At 38.8% G+C, this 20,131-nt stretch overlaps 1 protein-coding gene across 4 annotated transcripts in view; it reads left to right on the top strand.

Moving 5' to 3' along the window:
* The window catches only part of taok1a (TAO kinase 1a), a 169,935-nt gene that overhangs the window by 93,866 nt on the left and 55,938 nt on the right, over positions 1-20,131 (top strand). For all 4 annotated transcript variants that reach the window (XM_072589756.1, XM_072589757.1, XM_072589760.1 and 1 more), the window contains exons 3-5: positions 1,055-1,126; positions 14,651-14,752; positions 15,547-15,592. In XM_072589756.1, coding sequence (XP_072445857.1) covers positions 1,055-1,126; positions 14,651-14,752; positions 15,547-15,592 — 220 coding nt within the window. The remainder of the gene's footprint in view (positions 1-1,054; positions 1,127-14,650; positions 14,753-15,546; positions 15,593-20,131) is intronic.

The following is a 20,131-nucleotide window of genomic DNA, read 5'->3' as shown; positions in this document are numbered from 1 at the left end:
AATTTTCACCCTACTAACTTTATGTATGTCAGAAGGCATGCATGCTTACTGTTCATACTTCATTGTACAGGCCATCAACAAATTCTGGAGTTCAAAAGTATTAAGAAAAATATTCCTTTATGAAAGGCTATGGTTGTGGTGAGGGAGAAAAAAGCCAAAGGCTTGCCTTTTTTTGTGAAGGCTCCCACATTACTATGTTTGGAATAAGTATCAGTGCTTATTTGGCAGGGGCAGCATTTAAAACTGAAAATAAATTCTTTATTTTTCCCATATGAAAAGAAAAAGGTGAACATGGATTTCATGTAACAAGGTTGTTTTGAGATAAGGCTGCAAGTTGTTTGAAAAGATTATTAAAACAAGCCACTGTGTGCAGGCAGTAGTTGAGTAGAATTCAGTGTTAAATGGTATAATAATTAATGACTTAATGGATTGCTCTCAGCTTTGAGTTTCCATGTCCAGGACAACATAGATGAGTCTCCCGCTGCATGTGCTTCAACTCAAAGCTGAGAAACAATTGGAGAGACACGGTGGGGAGGAAAGATTACCAGAAGTTACACTGTTATAATGGATAGCGAGAGACAGATAGTGGGACATGAGGCAGGAAATCTGCTGACCATTTGAATAGTGAAAGGAAGGCTTAGTTGGGACCCTGCAGAAAATGCATAGGGGTGGAATGATGTCTGAGTATTTGCAAAGATGTATGGTAATATGTAAGTTGGAAATCACGAGTAAAACTGGGAAACATTTTGAGAGAAATTTGTCCAATCTTCAGGTTCAAAAGGTCAAATGGTGTGTCAACACCAACAGTTAGAGGGCAGATAGGGAGTTTAACACGTGTGAGGACCTTGCCAAGAGGTTTTCTGTTGCTTGCACAGAAGAGCAAATGAGGATCCCCCTGTCTAGCCCAAATCAGTTTCAAAGATTAGCCCCTATCTGATCAAAAGTATTTAATTATGGTTGTTATTTTTGTGTTCAGTCCTGCTTTGTTACTTTTATTTTAATATTCAGTATCATTTCTTGAACTTTATAATATTCTAACTTTAAATCTTTATAGGCACGAGATGTTCGCACTAATGAAGTGGTGGCTATCAAGAAAATGTCATATAGTGGCAAACAGTCTAATGAGGTGAGCACATTCCAAAAATATGTTTTGAAGAAATTTGCATGCATAATTTCTGCTAGTTGCAATTAAGAAAGAAGCAAGCACATGGGTAGATGAGATTACTAAGTTCTACAGAATGCTGAGAGATAGAAATAGAAGAATTTGCAAGTCAACTATAAGCATTTCTAGAAGCTGTATGTACAGGTAGAGGATTCGGACTGCAAATCTGTTTGGTCTATTTGCTGACAATGAGATAGAAATCAGAGTACTTGCATGAATTTGGACCTGACCTTTATATTTAGGCCACCAGTAGGACATTTTGTTAGAGACATGCCTGAACAGAAATTTGTATTGGTTAGCCAAGTTTGATTTGTATTTTTACGTGTCTTTATTATGTTGCATGTGTAACACTACTTGAAATGTGACACCTACATTGCACGTCAAGTGTAATGTTTTGTACAAAATATGTAGCCACTTTGATTGTGAACTTCACACTTTTTCTACAGTGTCTTGTAGAAATTCCATTAAAAGTAAGAATTTTTATTGTGCATTTTTTGAAAATCAATTGCTGATCAGACTTAGTTTATTGTTAGGCATGTGTAACTTTATGAATGCTGGTTACTTTTCCACTGTACTTTGAAATTGTGTGAGAAATACTTCGGAGCAAGTATGAAAATATCATAGTCCAGTTTAGTGTTTTCAGTTGTATTATTAGGGGAAACTAATTCTGCAATCCAAGTAATTTTTCCATTGAAACTAATGTTCTTTATCGCAGCAATGAAATTGACCAAATTCCACTAAATCTTTCAGGCTTAATTATTCTGTCTATCTTTCTATTAATGTGTTGCAGATTTTCTTTCATAACTTAAAATGCAGTCCTGCATTAAGGTGAAATCTAGGTATTAAACAAAGGTGTAATACTGATTGGCTTATAAAAGGGCTTGCACGTCATCAGGAAATCTCTTAATACCAGATATTCAGTTAATTGAAGTGTTGTAGAGTAGAAAGTGTTATGTAGAGCATGCCTACACAAAGGAAATGAGATATATGGCCATTTAATCTGGCATTGTTTGAGAAATAAATCTTGACCATAACAGGAGACTTCCTCACTTTTGTTTGACTTAATGCAAAGGGATCTTTTACATCTGCCGGAGTCAGCAGATTTAGTTTGTAAGGTTGTAAAAGCAATAATCCCCAGCAATGCAATACAGCATTCAACTATCATTCTGGCATGTGAACTCAAATAAGGTGCTTGAAGCCATAATTTTCTGAATAGGGTAAGTGTGTTGCTAGTGAGCTAAACTGATATTAGCAAAACTGACTTTTCTATGAAATGATTTAGTAAAAAATCTTAGAAATTGATAAAAGACTACTGAATCCAATAACTTCCTAAATCCATAATCCTAATTTTTGCAGCTCACTGTGCAATACTTTCCTTTTTTTTATTTTCTACGGTTGTGTGGTCTTTCCATGTTATAAATCATTCATCCACGTCAAAGGAATGATGCATTGATGAATTGTGAATTTTAGGAATAGATTTAATGTCCATCATGTATCAGTTTTTTTTTTGCATGAGACCCTCCAGAAAGAAGCATATTCATTTTTTATACCCTCCATTCAATTCTCTTTCCATATATATACATAAAATAAATTTCTGATACATATGCTAAAGGTGTCTATTACAAAAAGTATGTATACATTATCTCCATGGGTACAAATAATTATCATTTGATGCCTGTGTTGCCTTGTGTAATTTTGTTTTTTTTGGAATCTGACATTGCTCACTTATTTGGACAATGTATTCTGCACCAAAGTAAACCTACCATGATTTACATAATTGCACCATAACTGAGATTACCTGTTTCAACCTCCATAATGTCACTCCAGTTACCCTGGTCTCAGCTCAAACCCTCATTCCTGCTTTTGTTACCTTTAGACCTGACTACTGAGTCGCAAAATTCTCCGTGGACTTGATTGTGTTGTTGCCTGCTCAAGTGCTTTTTAATATGACTTTCCTTGGAGCAGCAACTGACTTGTCAGAACTACCGCTGGGTGCTTTAGCTAAAATCAGAAACTCAACCTGTGCTGAAAAATGAGAACACATACTACCAATACATAGTTAAGCTTTGAATAAATAAGTACATGGAAGTGAGATTTTGGCACAGCCTCCATCCAGCAAACTGACTGGGGAAGGGAGCAGAGATGAATATGCTCTTTGTCCAAGTCACAACCCTTTAATTGATTGAGGTAGCAACATGCCTTTTGATTCAGAACTGTTATATATTAGTTATGTGTAGTTAGTGTTACGTTTCAGATAAACTTTATTAAATAAATAGTTTGAAAAGCGAAGTCATCTAGGTAAAGTTGGAAACCGTTTGATTCAAACATTTTGCAGAGTGGGAAAATTAAGCTCTAATATAGCACTGTGATTAATAGTAGTAACTGGTGGTGATGTTCTGAAAGGAACTTGTAACTCTTAAGAGCTATATTGAAAAAGCTGTGCAAAAGTGACGTGAAAGACTATAGGAAGAAGTAATAAAATAAAAGCATTTTTCAAGCTTCAGTCAGTAATTACATTTTCCATTTAATATTCAAGTTGATTTGAGCTAGTTAAATCTTCTGTGAGAACAAACTGTGCATATTTTAAATGTTTTTAGTTCAAATTTATACTTATTGTTGTTTGGAGAAGGCATTCACAAATTAAGAGGAATATAACTTCAGAACAGTTTTCTAAATGTATTCCGAAACTGCATATTTTCATCATTTTAGCTGAGTTTGATAATATTTTTCCTGTTCTTAGTAAAATCAACCAAAATGTAGTTAATACCCCTTAGATCATGACAATGTATTAACAAAGGATATGCAAACCGCTTTTGAATAGGTATCATGTTAGTGCTGCATAATTTCATGTGTACATCTGAACATTAACATAACACATACATGTTTTTATAAAAAAAATTTGCTTTGCATTTCCTGTTTATAACTCTTCCTGCAACATTATTTTCTCTCAATAATGGGATTATCCATCCTTCGTGTGCTTTGCCTGAAGGCAGGTCCTGGGCTGTTGTCTGACAGTACTTTATCCTGAGCTGCTTTTCTTGGCAGTTTCATCAATGGTTTACTGTTGGCTTCCACAGTCAGGGGAAGGGGAGGAGGTAGGTCCTAAGTCTACCTCAGCCAGAACAGTAATCAAAGTTTGTGAGAACATTTGTAGCTCGTTGTTGTGGTTCTGTTCGCCGAGCTGGGAACTTGTGTTGCAGATATTTCATCCCCTGTCTAGGTGACATCCTCGGTGCTTAGGAGCCTCCTGTGAAGCGCTTCTGTGATCTTTCCTCCGGCATTTGTAGTGGTTTGAATCTGCCGCTTCCAGTTGTCAGTTCCAGCTGTCCGTTGCAGTGGTTGGTATATTGGGTCCAGGTCGATGTGCTTATTGATTGAATCTGTGGATGAGTGCCATGCCTCTAGGAATTCCCTGGCTGTTCTCTGTTTGGCTTGTCCTATAATAGTAGTGTTGTCCCAGTCGAATTCATTTTGCTTGTCATCTGCGTGTGTGGCTACTAAGGATAGCTGGTCGTGTTGTTTCGTGGCTAGTTGGTGTTCATGGATCTGGATCGTTAGCTGTCTTCCTGTTTGTCCTATGTAGTGTTATGTGCGGTCCTTGCATGGGATTTTGTACACTACATTGGTTTTGCTCATGCTGGGTATCTGGTCCTTTGTCCTGGTGAGTTGTTGTCTGAGAGTGGCTGTTGGTTTGTGTGTTGTTATGAGTCCTAGTGGTCGCCGTAGTCTGGCTGTCAGTTCAGAAATGCTCCTGATGTATGGTAGCGTGGCTAGTCCTTTGGGTTGCAGCATGTCCTCGTTCCGTTGTCTTTCCCTTAGGCATCTGTTGATGAAATTGTACGGGTATACGTTTTTGGTGAATACATTGTATAGGTATTCTTCCTCCTCTTTTTGCAGTTCTGGTGTACTGCAGTGTGTTGTGGCCCTTTTGAATAGTGTCTTGGATGCAACTTCTTTTGTGTGTGTTGGGGTGGTTGCTTTCGTAGTTCAGGACTTGGTCTGTGTGTGTGGCTTTCCTGTATACCTTTGTGGTGAATTCTCCGTTAGGTGTTCTCTGTACCACCACGTCTAGGAATGGGAGTTGGTTGTCCTTTTCTTCCCCTCTCGTGAATCGGATTCCTGTGAGTGTGGCGTTGATGATCCGGTGTGTGTTCTCTATTTCTGTGTTTTTAATGATTACAAAGGTGTCATCTACATATCTGACCCAGAGTTTGGGTTGAATTTGCGGTAAGACTGTTTGTTCTAATCTTTGCACTGCCGCTTCTGCTATGAGTCCAGAGATGGGTGAGCCCATGGGTGTGCCATTGATTTGTTCATATATTTGGTTGTTGAATGTGAAGTGTGTTGTGAGGCACAGGTCCAGTAGTTTGAGTATGCCGTCTTTGTTGATAGGTTCAACGTCCTGTTGTCTGTTCTGTATGTCCAGCAGGTTGGCTATTGTTTCTCTGGCTAGGGTTTTGTCGATAGAGATGAACAGTGCCATTACATCGAACGAGACCATGGTTTCTTCCTTGTCTATGTGTATATTTCTGATGATGTCCAAGAATTCCTGTGTTGATTGTATAGAGTGTCTGGATCCGCTGATCAGGTGTTTCAGTTTCTGCTGTAGTTCTTTAGCCAGTTTGTGTGATGGTGTCCCTGGTAGTGATACTATGGGTCTGAGTGGGATGTCTGGTTTGTGCACTTTAGGTAGCCCATAGAATCTGGGGGTGTTGTTGCTTTCAGGTTTCATTCTTTGTAGGTCAAACCTGGTTATCTGTCCGTTTTTTGGTAGGTTCCTCAGTGTGTTGTTTATCCTATTGGTGAGCTGTGGGGTGGGGTCAAACTCCCTCTTTTGGTAGGTGTTGGTATCTGCAAGTAGTTGTGCTTTTTGGATGTAGTCTGCTTTGTCCAGGATGACCGTCATTCTGCAAGGTTTTTGACAGTGAGCGATCAGAGGCAGCAATTGGTGAAATCATTTCATTTGATTAATTTTAACCTTATTATTCTTGTTCCAATTCTGATAACCTATAAAACATTAAACCTCTTTGAAGAGATGAGACTGGACTTTTATATTGACATCTGCATAATAACTAGTACTGAACAATCTATCCTGTTTTAAACTGTTATATTTATGGACGTTATTAAATTAATTACTAGATCTTTTTAAGGTAGCTTTAAACTCAGCTTCTATATTCCTTCCATTTGTACATTTGAATCTTTGGTTTTTAATATTTTTATTAAAATGATTGTTAATACTTTTCATTTCTTGTTGGCTATTCATCTGAATTCATTAACTTGTTTGATAGCTTAAATAGTTTGATAACAACACTAAAGTTTGATGCTAGCAATCCCCATTAAACAACACTAAAATTAAGCTCTTGTCATAGAGATCAGTGCAATTTTCTTCGAGGCTAGTAACAAAGAACCTTGCTTTGCTATAGACCGTAAGGTACTGGCCCATGTTGGAAATTTGTACAGTTAGATTTTTAAGAAAGATTAAACTCATTCTTACATTTGACTTGTTGTTTGAGATGTCAGGAAGAATTTTATTATTGCAGTATTAAACTTAGCTAAAATAATTAGCAAAAGCATTTTATTTAATCCATTCTTGTGCCTACGTTTTCTGTTTTTCAAATATAGTTAAACATTAGTTTTAAGAATTCATGTCATTTGTTACCACATCCATAACATTGTTCAGTGTTTCCCCATTCTCAGCTCATGCTTCTGAAAATCTCTCATCCACATCTTTCTTTACCTTAGACTCAACCAACCCAACCTACTCTTCCTGGTCTTCCATGTTTGTACTCTATAATCCAACAATATGCCTGTTTCTTAAATTGCAACAAGGCATGCTCTCTGACTTGCATTGACTCCCAGTCGAGCAGGATCTTGATTTTTAAAATGCTCATCTTTGATTTCAAATCCCTCCGTGGCCTTGCCTCCTTATCTCTGCAATCAATAGCAACGTCAAACCCTCAGCGGTACCTGTACAGTTCTTAACTGTGACTTCTTGTGCATTTGCATTTGTTCCACCATTGTGACCATTCCTTCAGTTATCTTAGAGTCATAGTGATACACATCTAGGAAACAGACCCTCTAGTCCAACTTTTCTATGCCAACCATATATCCGAAATAAATCTAGTCCCATTTGCCAGCACTTGGCCCATATCCCTCTTAAACCCTTCCTATTCATATACCCATCCAGATGCCTTTTAAAATATTATAACTGTACCAGCTTTCACCACTACTTTTGGAAGTTCATTCCATGCACAGCATCCTCTGTGTGAAAAAGTTGCCCCTTAGTTCCCTTTTAAATCTTTCCCCTCTCACCTCACTGTAAACCTATACCCTCTGGTTTTCGACTTCGCTACCCTGCAGTAAAGATCCTATTTATCCTATCCATGCCCCTCATGATCTTGTGGTCACCCCTCAGTCTTCAACACTCCGGGGAAAATAGCCCCAGCCTCTCCCTATAGCTCAAACCCTCCATCCCTGGCAACATCCTTCTAAATATTTGCTGAACCCTTTCAAGTTTCACAACATCGTTCCTATAGCAGGGAGACCAGAATTGCAAGCACTATTCCAAAAGTAGCCTAACCAATGTCCTGTACAGGCACAACATGACCTCCCAACTACGACAGAATAACTTCAGTTATCTGAGCTTCAATTATCCAAATTTTGGATTATCCGAACAAGATCTGAGTCCCATAAAACGTTACCAGTTATCCGAACAAAATACTTCCTGCCCATCCTATTCAGATAAACACCTTCACTATCCTATCTACCTATGACTCCACTTTCAAGGAACTATGAACCTGCACTCCAAGGTCTCTTCGTTCAGCAACACTCTCCAAGACCTTACTATTAAGTTTATAAGTCCTGCTCTGATTTGCCTTTCCAAAATGCAGCACCATTTTGGCCCCAAGTTCTGAAATTCCTTCTTTTAAGGCACTCTTTAAATCTTCCCCTTTGGCCAAACTATTGGTAATTCAACCTAATATTTCCTTTTGTGATTCATTATCTTTTTTGTGTGTTTAATACTCCTGTGAAGCAATTTCAGACATTTCATTACACTAAAATAACTGCGCAAGTGCAAGTTGTCATCACCTGTTTTGAATGAGTGCTGGGTTCACTATCTATTTGCATATGGCAACCAAGTTTAGCTAAATCGGCATTTCAAACAACTTTTCAACTGAAAGCTAAATCTTTACAGTCAAGAAGGTCCGCTATAAAATTTGAAAGTTAACACTACCTAGATAAAGTTTTTAAGGATACAGAAGCAGTTAACATTGGACAAAATGCAGGTAAGATGGTGCAACAATATAATGATTCATAAAATCTGTGGAAGGAATGTAGTAAATAATTTGTAGCATGTTATGCTTGCCATCTGACTTTTGACCCAAAGAGGTGTCACTAGTTGGGTTTGCTCTAGTACCATCATGTTAACCTTTGAATGAGCACTTTCATACCAACATTAATGTTTTTTTGACTGTCACTGACATACCACTGTTGTGATACTGATCATAGCATCCATACAATAAGTAATGTACAGTGTCTCGCATGTTAAACTGTAGGCTTGTTGAGAAATTATGATATACATAACTAAGCTGAGAACTTGTAAAAGATTCTCAAATAAGGCGCAACAAGCTTCACACATTAGTTTCAATGTTTTTAGATAATGCTTTAACATGGTAGTTAACTGATACTAAATGTTATATGCTGATTTTTACTTTGAATTACTCGCAGCACCGATTCACACCAAAACAGTCCATTGTTGCTTGAGTACAACAGATGAACAAAACTCTGCGTCTGTGATAGTTGTCTTTTCAATTACAATAGCAGAATTCTTTCCCAGATTACTGTGGTATCCTTTGAGTAACAACCCTTACATCAGAATTTACATTTTATGCCAAATTACTGCATGTGATCTGACAATAGACGTAGGTTTGTGGCAATAAGAAAAGCACGACTGAAATGCTCAAGTGGAAATTCATGCATGTTGAGTTCTAAAATTGTGAATTCTACTGTCATAGCAAGTGATATTTTAAATTTTAATTGTGATAATTAATAGCTCTAATTTTTGAAAGTTATCAATAAATATTCAAGTGTGATGCTTACAGAAATATAGGGCTGAATTTTAACAAAACAGCTCAGTGTCGATTTCAGGGAGTCATGAAAGGTTTCTCTCTGTGAACTTGGTTGATTTATCTTATTCAATTCTGTGTTGCTCACTTCATTGTGTATGAATTATGTATATTATACCTCTATGGCATAGAACACGTGCAGTGATGCTCTCGCCAGCAGTGGAAGCACTCGCCAGTGCCAGGACCTTCCAGGATTCATGCTACTGTGCTTCACACTATTGTGCTATATTTAAAGCCCAGCTGTGCACCAGGTCAAAGACTGCCATCCAGGAATTGCCCTTCACATTGCATATAGTAGGACGGAAATGAAAAAGAAAAGCTTCTGAGTGCACATAGTTGGCCCACGTGACTGTTCACTGGAAATAGAATTTCATAAGCAAAGTTGTATTGTCTTTCTGCATCATCATCATCATCATCTGTCTGACTGTCACAGTAACTATCGTTGCAGTAGCGACACTGTACAGGCTACTTGTCCTTTACACCATACTATGTTAGAACCCTGTCTGAAGGAGTGTTCCTTTCCCTAACACCCAACATAGAATGCCAACTTGTCTTTGTTCTATTTGGGGACATTACATCTTGTAAAGCCTTCAAGCTGGGGTTCAAACAGTTTTTAACATTAACTTTTAATTGAACAACAGGTATTGAGAAGAAACTACGAGCAAACTTACAGTCAATGTATGATCAATTCACCCAATTCTCATCTTTGCAAACAGATGTCACAAGTCCTGACGGGCTTGTTAAGCCTGTTGCGGCACTACTTTCTAGCATGCTGAAGATGGTGTCCCTTCTGCTGAGCATCCACATCTTCATCCTTGAAAGGTTTCTGTCGCTCTCCCAGCTTTTAATTATCCTATCATGTTTCCTCTTGCCTGCACTATTTGTGCAGAACACAACGTGCACAAATTATGTGGCATACTTTCTGAAGTGTACAGCAAGATTCTTCCACAAATTGATCAGAACATTGGAACTTCATCTTGAGGCTTTTCATCTGCTCCATAAATTTCCTGTGGCAGAATGGGCAATGTTATATTTGTGAGTTCAATCAGTGGGTTGCATAATGGAGCCATCAAATCTGGTTCGAAGGTAACCCTTGTCCCCCAAGAACTTTCCTTATAAGGCATCCAGCCCATGAAATGAAGCAGGAAGCTGAGTTGTTAAGCATATATGGCTTTACAGCAGTTTCCAGGATATATGGTGCAGACCTTGAAGATAAAGTATCGATGATCGCAGAGAGGTTTTACTTATCAAATGGAAAGCTTTTCTATTCATGAAATCTATGCTGTGATATCTATTTTGGACCAGACCAAACCCCCTCCAAATATATTAAGATAATTGCCCAGACTCTAACATTTTCTTATTTTAAAGGCACGTGCCAGATGTTGGCATTCCATATCTAATTCAATTGATCAAATATTACCCTTGAAGCAAAACAGACTTTATTCATGCACTAAATTAAAATACAACACAAGAAAGAAGAAATTGGAATTCTATAACTTAACTTTATTGGAGAACTTAATTGAATGCAGAGGAACCTTGATTATCCAAAGGTCATGGGCGGTGAGTATTTTGTTTGGTTAATCAAATGCCAGATAGCATAGTTAGCCAAACACCCAGACTTTGCAATCCGAAATTTGTTTCATCGAATGCCAGCTAATTGAGGTTCCTCTGTAATAGATTTTTAAACTACTAAACAGTAACTGTTCCAATAGAGTAACATTCCATAAACATGCCCTGGGCACAGGCAAATTCAGAAAAATAGATTATTTCACATGCAACTCTAGCAGCAGGAAGTGAACCCCTGCTTTTAGTTGCAAGAGAAAGGAAAACCGCTTCCACATCCAGCATCAAGATCATAGAGCAACCACTAATGCATAATAAATATCCTGGTTTTCTGGGAGTTTGACCGCATCCATTGAGGCTGCTTTTATTGGTCCAATCTTTTTTAAAAAGAAACCCAAGGCATCTCAAACTATTTTCTTTATTGGCTCTGTGTAGACTGCTCACCACCATAGTAGTCTCACATGGCACACTCAACACATAATACATAATAGTTAAAATACAGACAAAAAAAGGAAATAATTGGCATCGCAGTATCAAAACACTTAACAAAATAATAAACTACTCATTAGCTGTTCCACTATAGCATCCCATAAGCGCACCCTTGGCAAAGACAAGTCAGTAAAATAGGTTTCACGTATGCAATTATAGCAGTGAGAAGAGAACCCAGCTTTTAATTCTAACAAAGGGAGAGATGTAGCGGCTTTCACAAGCCCAACAGCTATTGAACACTAAACAAAAAAAGTCTTGTTATTCTGGTAGGTTTACCCCATCCATTTAGGTTGCTTCTGGTGTTCCAAACTTTTTCAAAAAAACTAAGGGATTTGGATTGAAGGGCCTGTTTCCATGCTGTGCTAGTATATGATAGTATAGACTGTTTAATTAATTGGCTTGAAGCTGAACGCTTGATACCTCTGTCTTGACCTCTCCATTTTAAAAAAACTTGTACAAAATTCATTCCTTAAAGCCATGGTATTGTCACATCTATCATGTACTAATCCTGTTTGTTTCAATAAGGTCGTGCCTCATTCATAGAAAAAGAGAAAATGTGAGGAGGAGTAGGCTATTCAGCTCTTCAAGCCTGTTCTGTCTTTCTGTATGACAATGGCTGACCATTTCCCTGTTCCTCTCCTCATGCCCTGTGATATAAGAACTATATCTAACTCCTTAATGACCTCAAATGCTTTTTCAGGCAGTGAATTTCACAGGCTCTCCGTTCTCCAGGTAAAGAAGTTTCTCCTCGTGTCGGTCCTCAACGCCAATGAGTAAGCCAAACCTACTCAACTGTCATCGTAAGACTGCCTCTATCTACTGCCCCATTCCTGGAGCCAACGTCATGAGCCATCCCTAGGTTGCCTTCAGTACTGGTATACCTTTCCTTAGATAATAGGATAAAATGTGGTCTGACTATTCTTTATATAGTTTCAGCAAGACCACATTTTATCCTATTATCTAAGGAAAGATATACCAGTACTGAAGGCAAACTAGGGATGGCTCATGAGGTTGGCTCCATTCCCTTTGAAATAAAGGCCAACAGTTATTTTTCCAGATATATTACGCACTGACCTTGGATGCTAGCCTTTTGTGATTTGTGCACAAGGACCCCGAGATCCTGCTGTGTTGCAGCTTTCTGCAGTCTTCCCCAATTTAAATAACATTCAGTATTCTATTCTTCCTGCTAAAATGTATAATCTCAATTTTTTTTCCCCACATTATATTCGATCTTCCAAGATTTTGCCTATTCACTTAACCTGTCTATATCCCCCTAAAGCAAGACTTTAATGACCTAGATTAGATTAGATTCCCTACAGTGTGGAAACAAGCCATTTAGTCCAACAAGTCCACACTGACCCTCTGAAGAGTAACCCACCCAGACCCATTCCCCTACCTTATATTTACCCCTGACTAATGCACCTTCTACTATGGGCAGTTTAGCATGGCTAATTCACCTGACCTGTACATTTTTGGATTGTGGGAGGAAACCAGAGCACCTGGAGGAAACCCACGCAGACACTGAGATTGTGCACACTCCCTGCAGACGGTCGCCTGAGGTGGGAATCAAATTCGGGTCCCTGGTGCTGAGAGGCAGTAGGGCTAACCACTGAGCCACTGTACCACCCTCAACATAAGTTTGAGCTGATTAAATGACAAAGATTTGTGCCATGTCAGTGTCTGAGATTCACTATTCCAACAAATTCCAACAACCACCTCTTGGCTTTCGACAGCAATGCCATTTATGAATGCCTATCATTAACATAACTTGAAACATAGCATAATTAAATTGAAAATTAGTTGAAAATTTATTGCTGTTCGTCCACTGTTGGCTTAAAATGCTGAAACTGACTCCATACCAGCAATATGGATATAACTACGCTTTGTAGATTGCAGCTATTCAAAGTCTTACCATCACGCTCCAGGGCAAATAGAGATGGGCAATACATGTGTGGTCTTTCTAGTAATGCCCACTGCCATAAATTAATTCTAAAAATAAATTGATGTTATGTACCCTTGCCAAATTTCCATCCCATGCTTTACCTAGATTTACAACCGTGATTACCAATTCTTTTAAGATTGTATTGGGGATACTTTTTGGTTTTCAGGGAATACTTGAAAAGGTTGAGCTAGAAACCAACAATTTTGAAAATAAGGATTTTCAAATTCTGTCAAATATCTATTATCTTTCTCACCTTCTTAGGATCAAGATCCATTGCTCTTGTGGTATGTAGGAACATCTTTGAACAGGTTGATTACAAAATATCTAAGGCTGTTGTGTGCATTGGAAGTGTCCCTGTCCCTAGATCAGGAGGTTGATGACGAAATATTTACCTCTAAATTTGTTATTGGTGAGGTGGACCTTGTCAGAAATTTAAGCTTGTGTTACAGCAGGGTCTATTTACTCAGCCAATGACAATCACAGCTTAGTCAAACAGTCGAGTTATACAGCAAGGAAAAAAAAAGGCCCTTCGGTCCACTGTGTCAATGCTGACGAATAAGCACCAAACTACACTAAATCCCATTTACCCATATGAATTCTAGCAAATTTAACTCATGCCTGAAACTGACAGTTTCCTGAAAATAGTCAGGTTATTTCTCTGATAAATGAAATATGCTGGTGAGAATTCTAGGAAGAGAATAAGCTAACACTGATCCTTATCACTAAGCCAGGAACCCCAGGTTCAAGTCCTATCTCCTGTATCGATGTGCGATAACTTTTCTGAGCAAGTTAATTGACAAATCTATAATATTTAATTTAGGGGCAAATTGTGAACAGAAAGCAAAATGAGTGCAAAAGGAAGAAGAGAATCAGAAAGGAAGATGAGAATCATGAGACATATAAAAGACAAATTAAAAGTTTTTAAAAGAAAATTCAAGAACAATTCAATTATGAAGTGAAACCCCACATTCCGAATAGTTAAGTTTCAGTGCCAGAAAAGTTACTGGTAATAATTGAAGTGACCATAAAGTTAAAATTCACTTCAAGAAAACGGGCAAACTCTTTCACTTCTGGCAGGCTTAGTGAGTGTCTTGTTGCTAAGTACCGGAACTTTCAGTTTTATATGATCCCATCACAACATGCCAATATCATGAAGCTTCTGGAAAAATGAGAACTTCTTGATTTTTGCATTTCATTGCATGTATGACTTTTCTGAAGTGGCTGACATATTTACTAATGTTGTTAACATTTTTGCTTGTATTGTTATTGTGAAATTTATTGCAATATATTTTATTCTTTTGGGTATCTTTTCAACTAATTTCAAATATGGTTTCAACTTTGATAAATATTTACAAACATTTCTTACAGAAATGGCAGGATATTATCAAAGAAGTCAAATTTCTACAGAAGTTACGACATCCAAATAGTATTGAATACAAAGGTTGCTATCTGAGGGAACATACTGCCTGGGTAAGAAACTTACTTACTGTACCAATATGTGAACTGACTGCACACAACTGTGTATATTAATGAAGTATCTAAGAGACTCGGTCATTTGTCTGGAATGTAGTTTCAGCCTTTTTCTTTGTGTGTGTGTGTGGTGGTTCAGGCAGACTCTTAAATCAGCTACAATTATTAAATGATTAGATTAGGTTCTCTACAGTGTGGAAACAGGCCCTTCGGCTCAACAAGTCCACACCGCCCCTCCGAAGAGAAACCCACCCAGACCCATTCCCCTACCCTATATTTACCCCTGACTAACGCACCTAACACTGTGGGCAATTTAGCATGGCCAATTCACCTGACCTGCACATCTTTGGATTGTGTGAGGAAACCAGAGCACCCGGAGGAAACCCCAGCAAACACGGGGAGAATGTGCAAACACCACACAGACCGGCAGGAATCAAACCCAGGTTCCTGGTGCTGTGAGGCAGCAGTGCTAACCGCTGAACCACCGTGCTACCCCTTTTGTTTGTTCATCAGGGCAAACATTGAAATAGTTAATACAAAAATTTTTTTTTGCATAGATCTCCTTAACCAGTTTGTTTTTTGGTACTGTGTTCAAGATGAAACTTTTTACTTGTTCAGTAACACTCCAGCATGATGATTTTCAAATGATGGAAATAAAAGATCATTTACTTTTCATCAAATATATATGCAGTGTATATTTGTGTTTATTTTAGCTGCTGTAGTACATTTTTTTCTAATATGAGATTGTGAATATGTAGAGATTGTAGTTTCATCAGCTGGTTTTCTTTTTACAGCTGGTCATGGAGTACTGCTTAGGGTCAGCTTCAGATCTTCTGGAAGGTAAAAATTTTTTATTGTCTACTTGGAAGTTGATCTTTTCAAATAGGTACACAAACATTTTGTATAATATTGGATAATCGACAATTTTTCAATTGCTGTACATTAAATAAAGCCTAGCAAAGATTGCTTGATGGGCTGATGGCTGATCCTCAGATTTATTATGATTTAAAAGGATCAAATTTAACAAATATGTTGTTGTTCAACACTTTCAAATTGTATTTCAAAACACTGAATTCAGTATGACAAAGTATTGTCTATGCAATGACATTACACAATTATAATGATTTAAAGATTTTGAAGTTTTAAAGAATGTTGAAGTCAGGACTTGCTACCAGTATCTTTCAGAACTGGGATACCAAATTTACCATAACTTATTGATTTCAAATGGAACCAATTATTTTTAAAAGATATGAACTAGGAGCAGGAGTGAGCTACTCAGCCTGTCAAGCCTGCTAAGCCATTCAGTGAGATCTGATTATTCCCTATTTCTGCCTTTCTGACAACCTTTCATTCCCCATATTTATCAATAATTTGTTTATCTTTGCTTTAAAGATATTCAAGGACTCTGCTTCCATTGCCTTTTGAAGTAAAAGTTCCAAAGTTACTTAAACCATTAAAGGCAAACATTTATTCTCCTTGATGTTTTAAGTGGGCAACTCTTTATTTTTAAACAGCAGCTGCCAGTTCTAGCTTTTCTGACAAGAGGAAATCTCTTTCCATGTCCACCCTATAAGGACCTGTCAAGGAACATGCATGTTTCAGTCAGGTTGTCTTAGCTCCAGGGGGACAAGCTCACCCTGTCCAACCTTTGTTCATAAGACAGCCTGACTAACACCTAGTAAAACCTGAAAGAACCGCTGATGCTTGAAATCAGAAACAAAAACAAAAATTGCTGGAAAAGCTCAGCAGGTCTAGCAGCATCAGTGGAAAGAAATCAGAGTTAATGTTCAATGACCCTTCATCAGAATTGATAGCTAGAAAAATGTGAAAAATCACAACACACAAGTTAAAGGCCAACAGGTTTATTTGAAAGCACTAGCTTTCAGAGCGCTGCTCCTTCATCACGTGGTTGCAGTGAAGGATGAAGGAGCAGTGCTCCGAAATCTAGTGCTTCCAAAGAAACCTGTTGGACTATAACCTGATGTTGTGTGATCTTTAACTTTGTACACCCCAGTCCGACACTGGCACCTCCAAATTAGGAAAATGTTGGTTTTTATGCAGAAAGAAAGATGGGATGGAGGAGATAAAGAATAAATGATAGGTGGCAATAGAGCCCAATGTGAGAGAAGACCAGTTGGATAGACAAAGCGGTGGAGATCAACTTAGGAGAATGAATAGCTACCAATGGTGATTATTAGTGGCTAGCAATGAGCAGTGTGTAATAGCAGACCATGTTATAATAGTGTGAGGGTTGTGGTAAGGACGTGGAGAAGTGCCTCAACCCTTAAAATTGTTGAACTTGATATTGAGTCCAGAAGGCTAGAGTTCCCAAGCAGAAAATGAGGTGCTGAGCTTCACTGGAGCTTTGCAACAAGCCTGAAACAGATGTTCAGTAGTGAACATGGTGTGTTGAGGAGGCAGACAACTGGAAGTTTAGGATCTTTTTTTGCAAATGATGACCTATACATTGAGAACAGTCAATTTCTCTCCCCCTTTCATCCATTCCAACCAATCTCTTGAACTAACTGCACTCTGTGCTGTCATATCCAACTCTGATTTTGTAATTAAGCCTGCTGTCAAGGGTGGTGCTGTTGTTTGGCAGGCCGAGTGTCAGCTCTTCAATACCGGCATCTATTTCCCCTGGACCCTGACCCCACCATTGAACATAAGATCATTGTGTCTACTACAGTCACTAATCTCATGTCATCTGGTGATCTCTTCCCTCACTGCCTCGAAGCTCATAGTTTCTCAACCCACACAGCTCGCTTCTACCTGCTTCCCAAAATCTGCAAACAGGACTGCTCAGGCAGACCCATTGTTTCTGCCTGCTCCTGCCCTATAGAATTCCTACCTCAATTTGATTTTATTCTCCCCATGTTCAATTCCTTCCCACTTTATATCAAACCTTTACGTCAGTTTCAGAATTTCCATTTTAAGGGGTCCAGCTGCTGTTTCCTTAACATGGATGCACAATTCCTTTGCACATTCATTCCCCCTTCAGGATGGTCTCTGGGCTGTCTGCCTCTTCCTGGAATAAATGCCTGAACCTCCCCCATCCATCACCACCCTCCTCCGCCGAGCTCATCCTCACCCTCAACATTTTCTCTCTTAATTCCTCTCACACTCTTCATATCAGAGGTAGCCATGGGTACCTGCATGGGCCCCAGTTATGCATGTTGCATTGTGGGGTACGTGGAACGTTCCTTGTTTCGGTCCTAGTCCGGCACCCACCATTCCACTTTTTGTCCAGAATTGGAAAGGTTTATCAGTTTCACTTCCAATTTTCACCCCGTTCTCACCTTCATCTGGTCCACCTCTGACTCCTCCTTTTCCCCTCAACATCTGTTTTCATTTCTATGGATAGGCTGATCACCAATATTCACTACAAACCAGCTGATTCCCACCATTACCTTGATTCTACATCCTCACCCTGCTTCCTGTAAAGACTCCCAGTACCTCTGTCTCCATCATCTTTGTTCTGTTGATGCCAACTTCGACAAGGGGGTCTCTGGAATATCCTCCATCTTCCTCATCCGAGGATTCCCCACCACAGTAGTTGATAGGGTCCTCAGCCTGGTCTGACCCATTTCCTGCATTTCAGCCTCCACCCTCTCTCTCTCCCTTCCACAGCAGCACTACAGTCCTTGTCCTCACCTACCATCCCACCAGCATCCACATCTAGAGGATCATTAGCTAACATTTCCTCCACCTCCAACAGGATGTCATCATGAGACAAATATTCCCTTCCCCTTGTTAGCCTTCCACAAGCACTGTTTCCTCTAGAACACCCTGGTCCACGCCTCCTTCACTCCCAGCAGCTCTTTGGCATCTTTCCTTGCAGCTGCTGAAGGTGTAAAACTTGACCTTTTAACTTCATCCCTTCTCAGTATCCAAGGGCCAAAACATGCCTTCTCGGTGAAGCAGCGCTTTATCTGCACTTCACTCAGTGTAGTCTACTGCATTTACTGCTCATAATGCGGTCGTCTTACATTGGGGAACTAAGTGTAGAGTGGGTGACTGCTTCGCAGAACACCTATGCTTTGTCTGCAAAGAAACACCTTGAACTTCGAGTTGCCTGCCACTTCAACACACCAATTTGTTCCCTGGCCAGCATCTGTCTTTAGGAAATGGGGTGTGTTTTCTTGAGCTTGGAAGAATGAGAGGTTATATGGGGGGTGGATATTGAGAGATGCTTGCCCTGGTTGGTGACTCTAGACTGTCATGATAAGCAACAGGTTACTTAACACTGGAACTTTCTCTTTAGAATTTTCTACCCCAGAAGGTAGAAGATCAATCATTAAGCAGGTTCAAGACAAAAATTAGTAGGCTTCTGGAGACCAATGTCACTAAAGGGATAGTGTTGGCACATGAAAATGACATTGAGGAGATGATCGGTCATGTTCTCGAGTGATAGGGCAAGCATGGTGAGCTGAATGGTGTATTCTTTCTGTTTGCCTTTGCACATCTGACTTATTTCCAACCCATGAATTGTCACCATCCCTGTCTGACAAGTTCCATTGTTTCTTCCTTTTTACTACGTTTTGCACGTGATCATTGTTTTGAGGGCCTGAATGTTACACCCACAAGTGACTTCTTGCCTTTATCATTTCCCTACCCAAAATGCTTCTCCATCCTGGTTTTGCTGAACTTGAATCATCCGGCTCTTTTGTGCTAAAAGCACTATGATTATTTAAGAGAGCCAGACCACCAAATTTCCTTGCTTCCTGTCCTTCCTAAATGTCATGTACCTTTTAATGTTAAGATCAAAATCAGTGACCTGTAGCCATGCCTCTGCAATAACTTTCAGATTATACTATGTATTTCTCTTTATCAGTTCATCTGTTGTTTTGAATCCTGCATGCACTCAGATACAGAGCCTTTAGTCTTGATGGTTTATTATTTTTATCGCCTCTTGTCTTATCTATTTATTTTCTCTTAGATTTGCATTCTGTATCCCTTCTGGTCATGGTTTGTTTCAGTTCCCATATTGTTGCCATTCTGTGTCTGACCTTGTCTGTACTGTTTGATTTATCACATCATCTCATATGAAACCTTTAACATTTTAATTCAGTAAAAATAATGTTTGTACCAAGAAAATTTGATTCTGATCCATTTATTTCATTTGACAATTATTTTAATTGTTTTAATGTATTCCACCAGTGTGAAAAATTCCACTGTTCCTCACTCTATCTTCTCCAGCAAATCAAAACCATTTGTATGCTGGTTGCATGGTTTTCATAGTAAAATAATAGCTGAAACATAGCTCCATTTGTCTTGCTTTAATACTCTGTTAATGCTTTGTTTCAAACATATGCATTTAGACTGTTCCCTTTCCTAACTTACCATGGGCCTTACTCATGATTATATAAATCCTTATTG

The sequence above is a fragment of the Chiloscyllium punctatum genome, chromosome 19 (genome assembly GCF_047496795.1).
Source record: "Chiloscyllium punctatum isolate Juve2018m chromosome 19, sChiPun1.3, whole genome shotgun sequence".
Lineage (NCBI taxonomy): Eukaryota > Metazoa > Chordata > Chondrichthyes > Orectolobiformes > Hemiscylliidae > Chiloscyllium > Chiloscyllium punctatum.
This window is presented reverse-complemented; position numbering and strand designations above follow the sequence as displayed.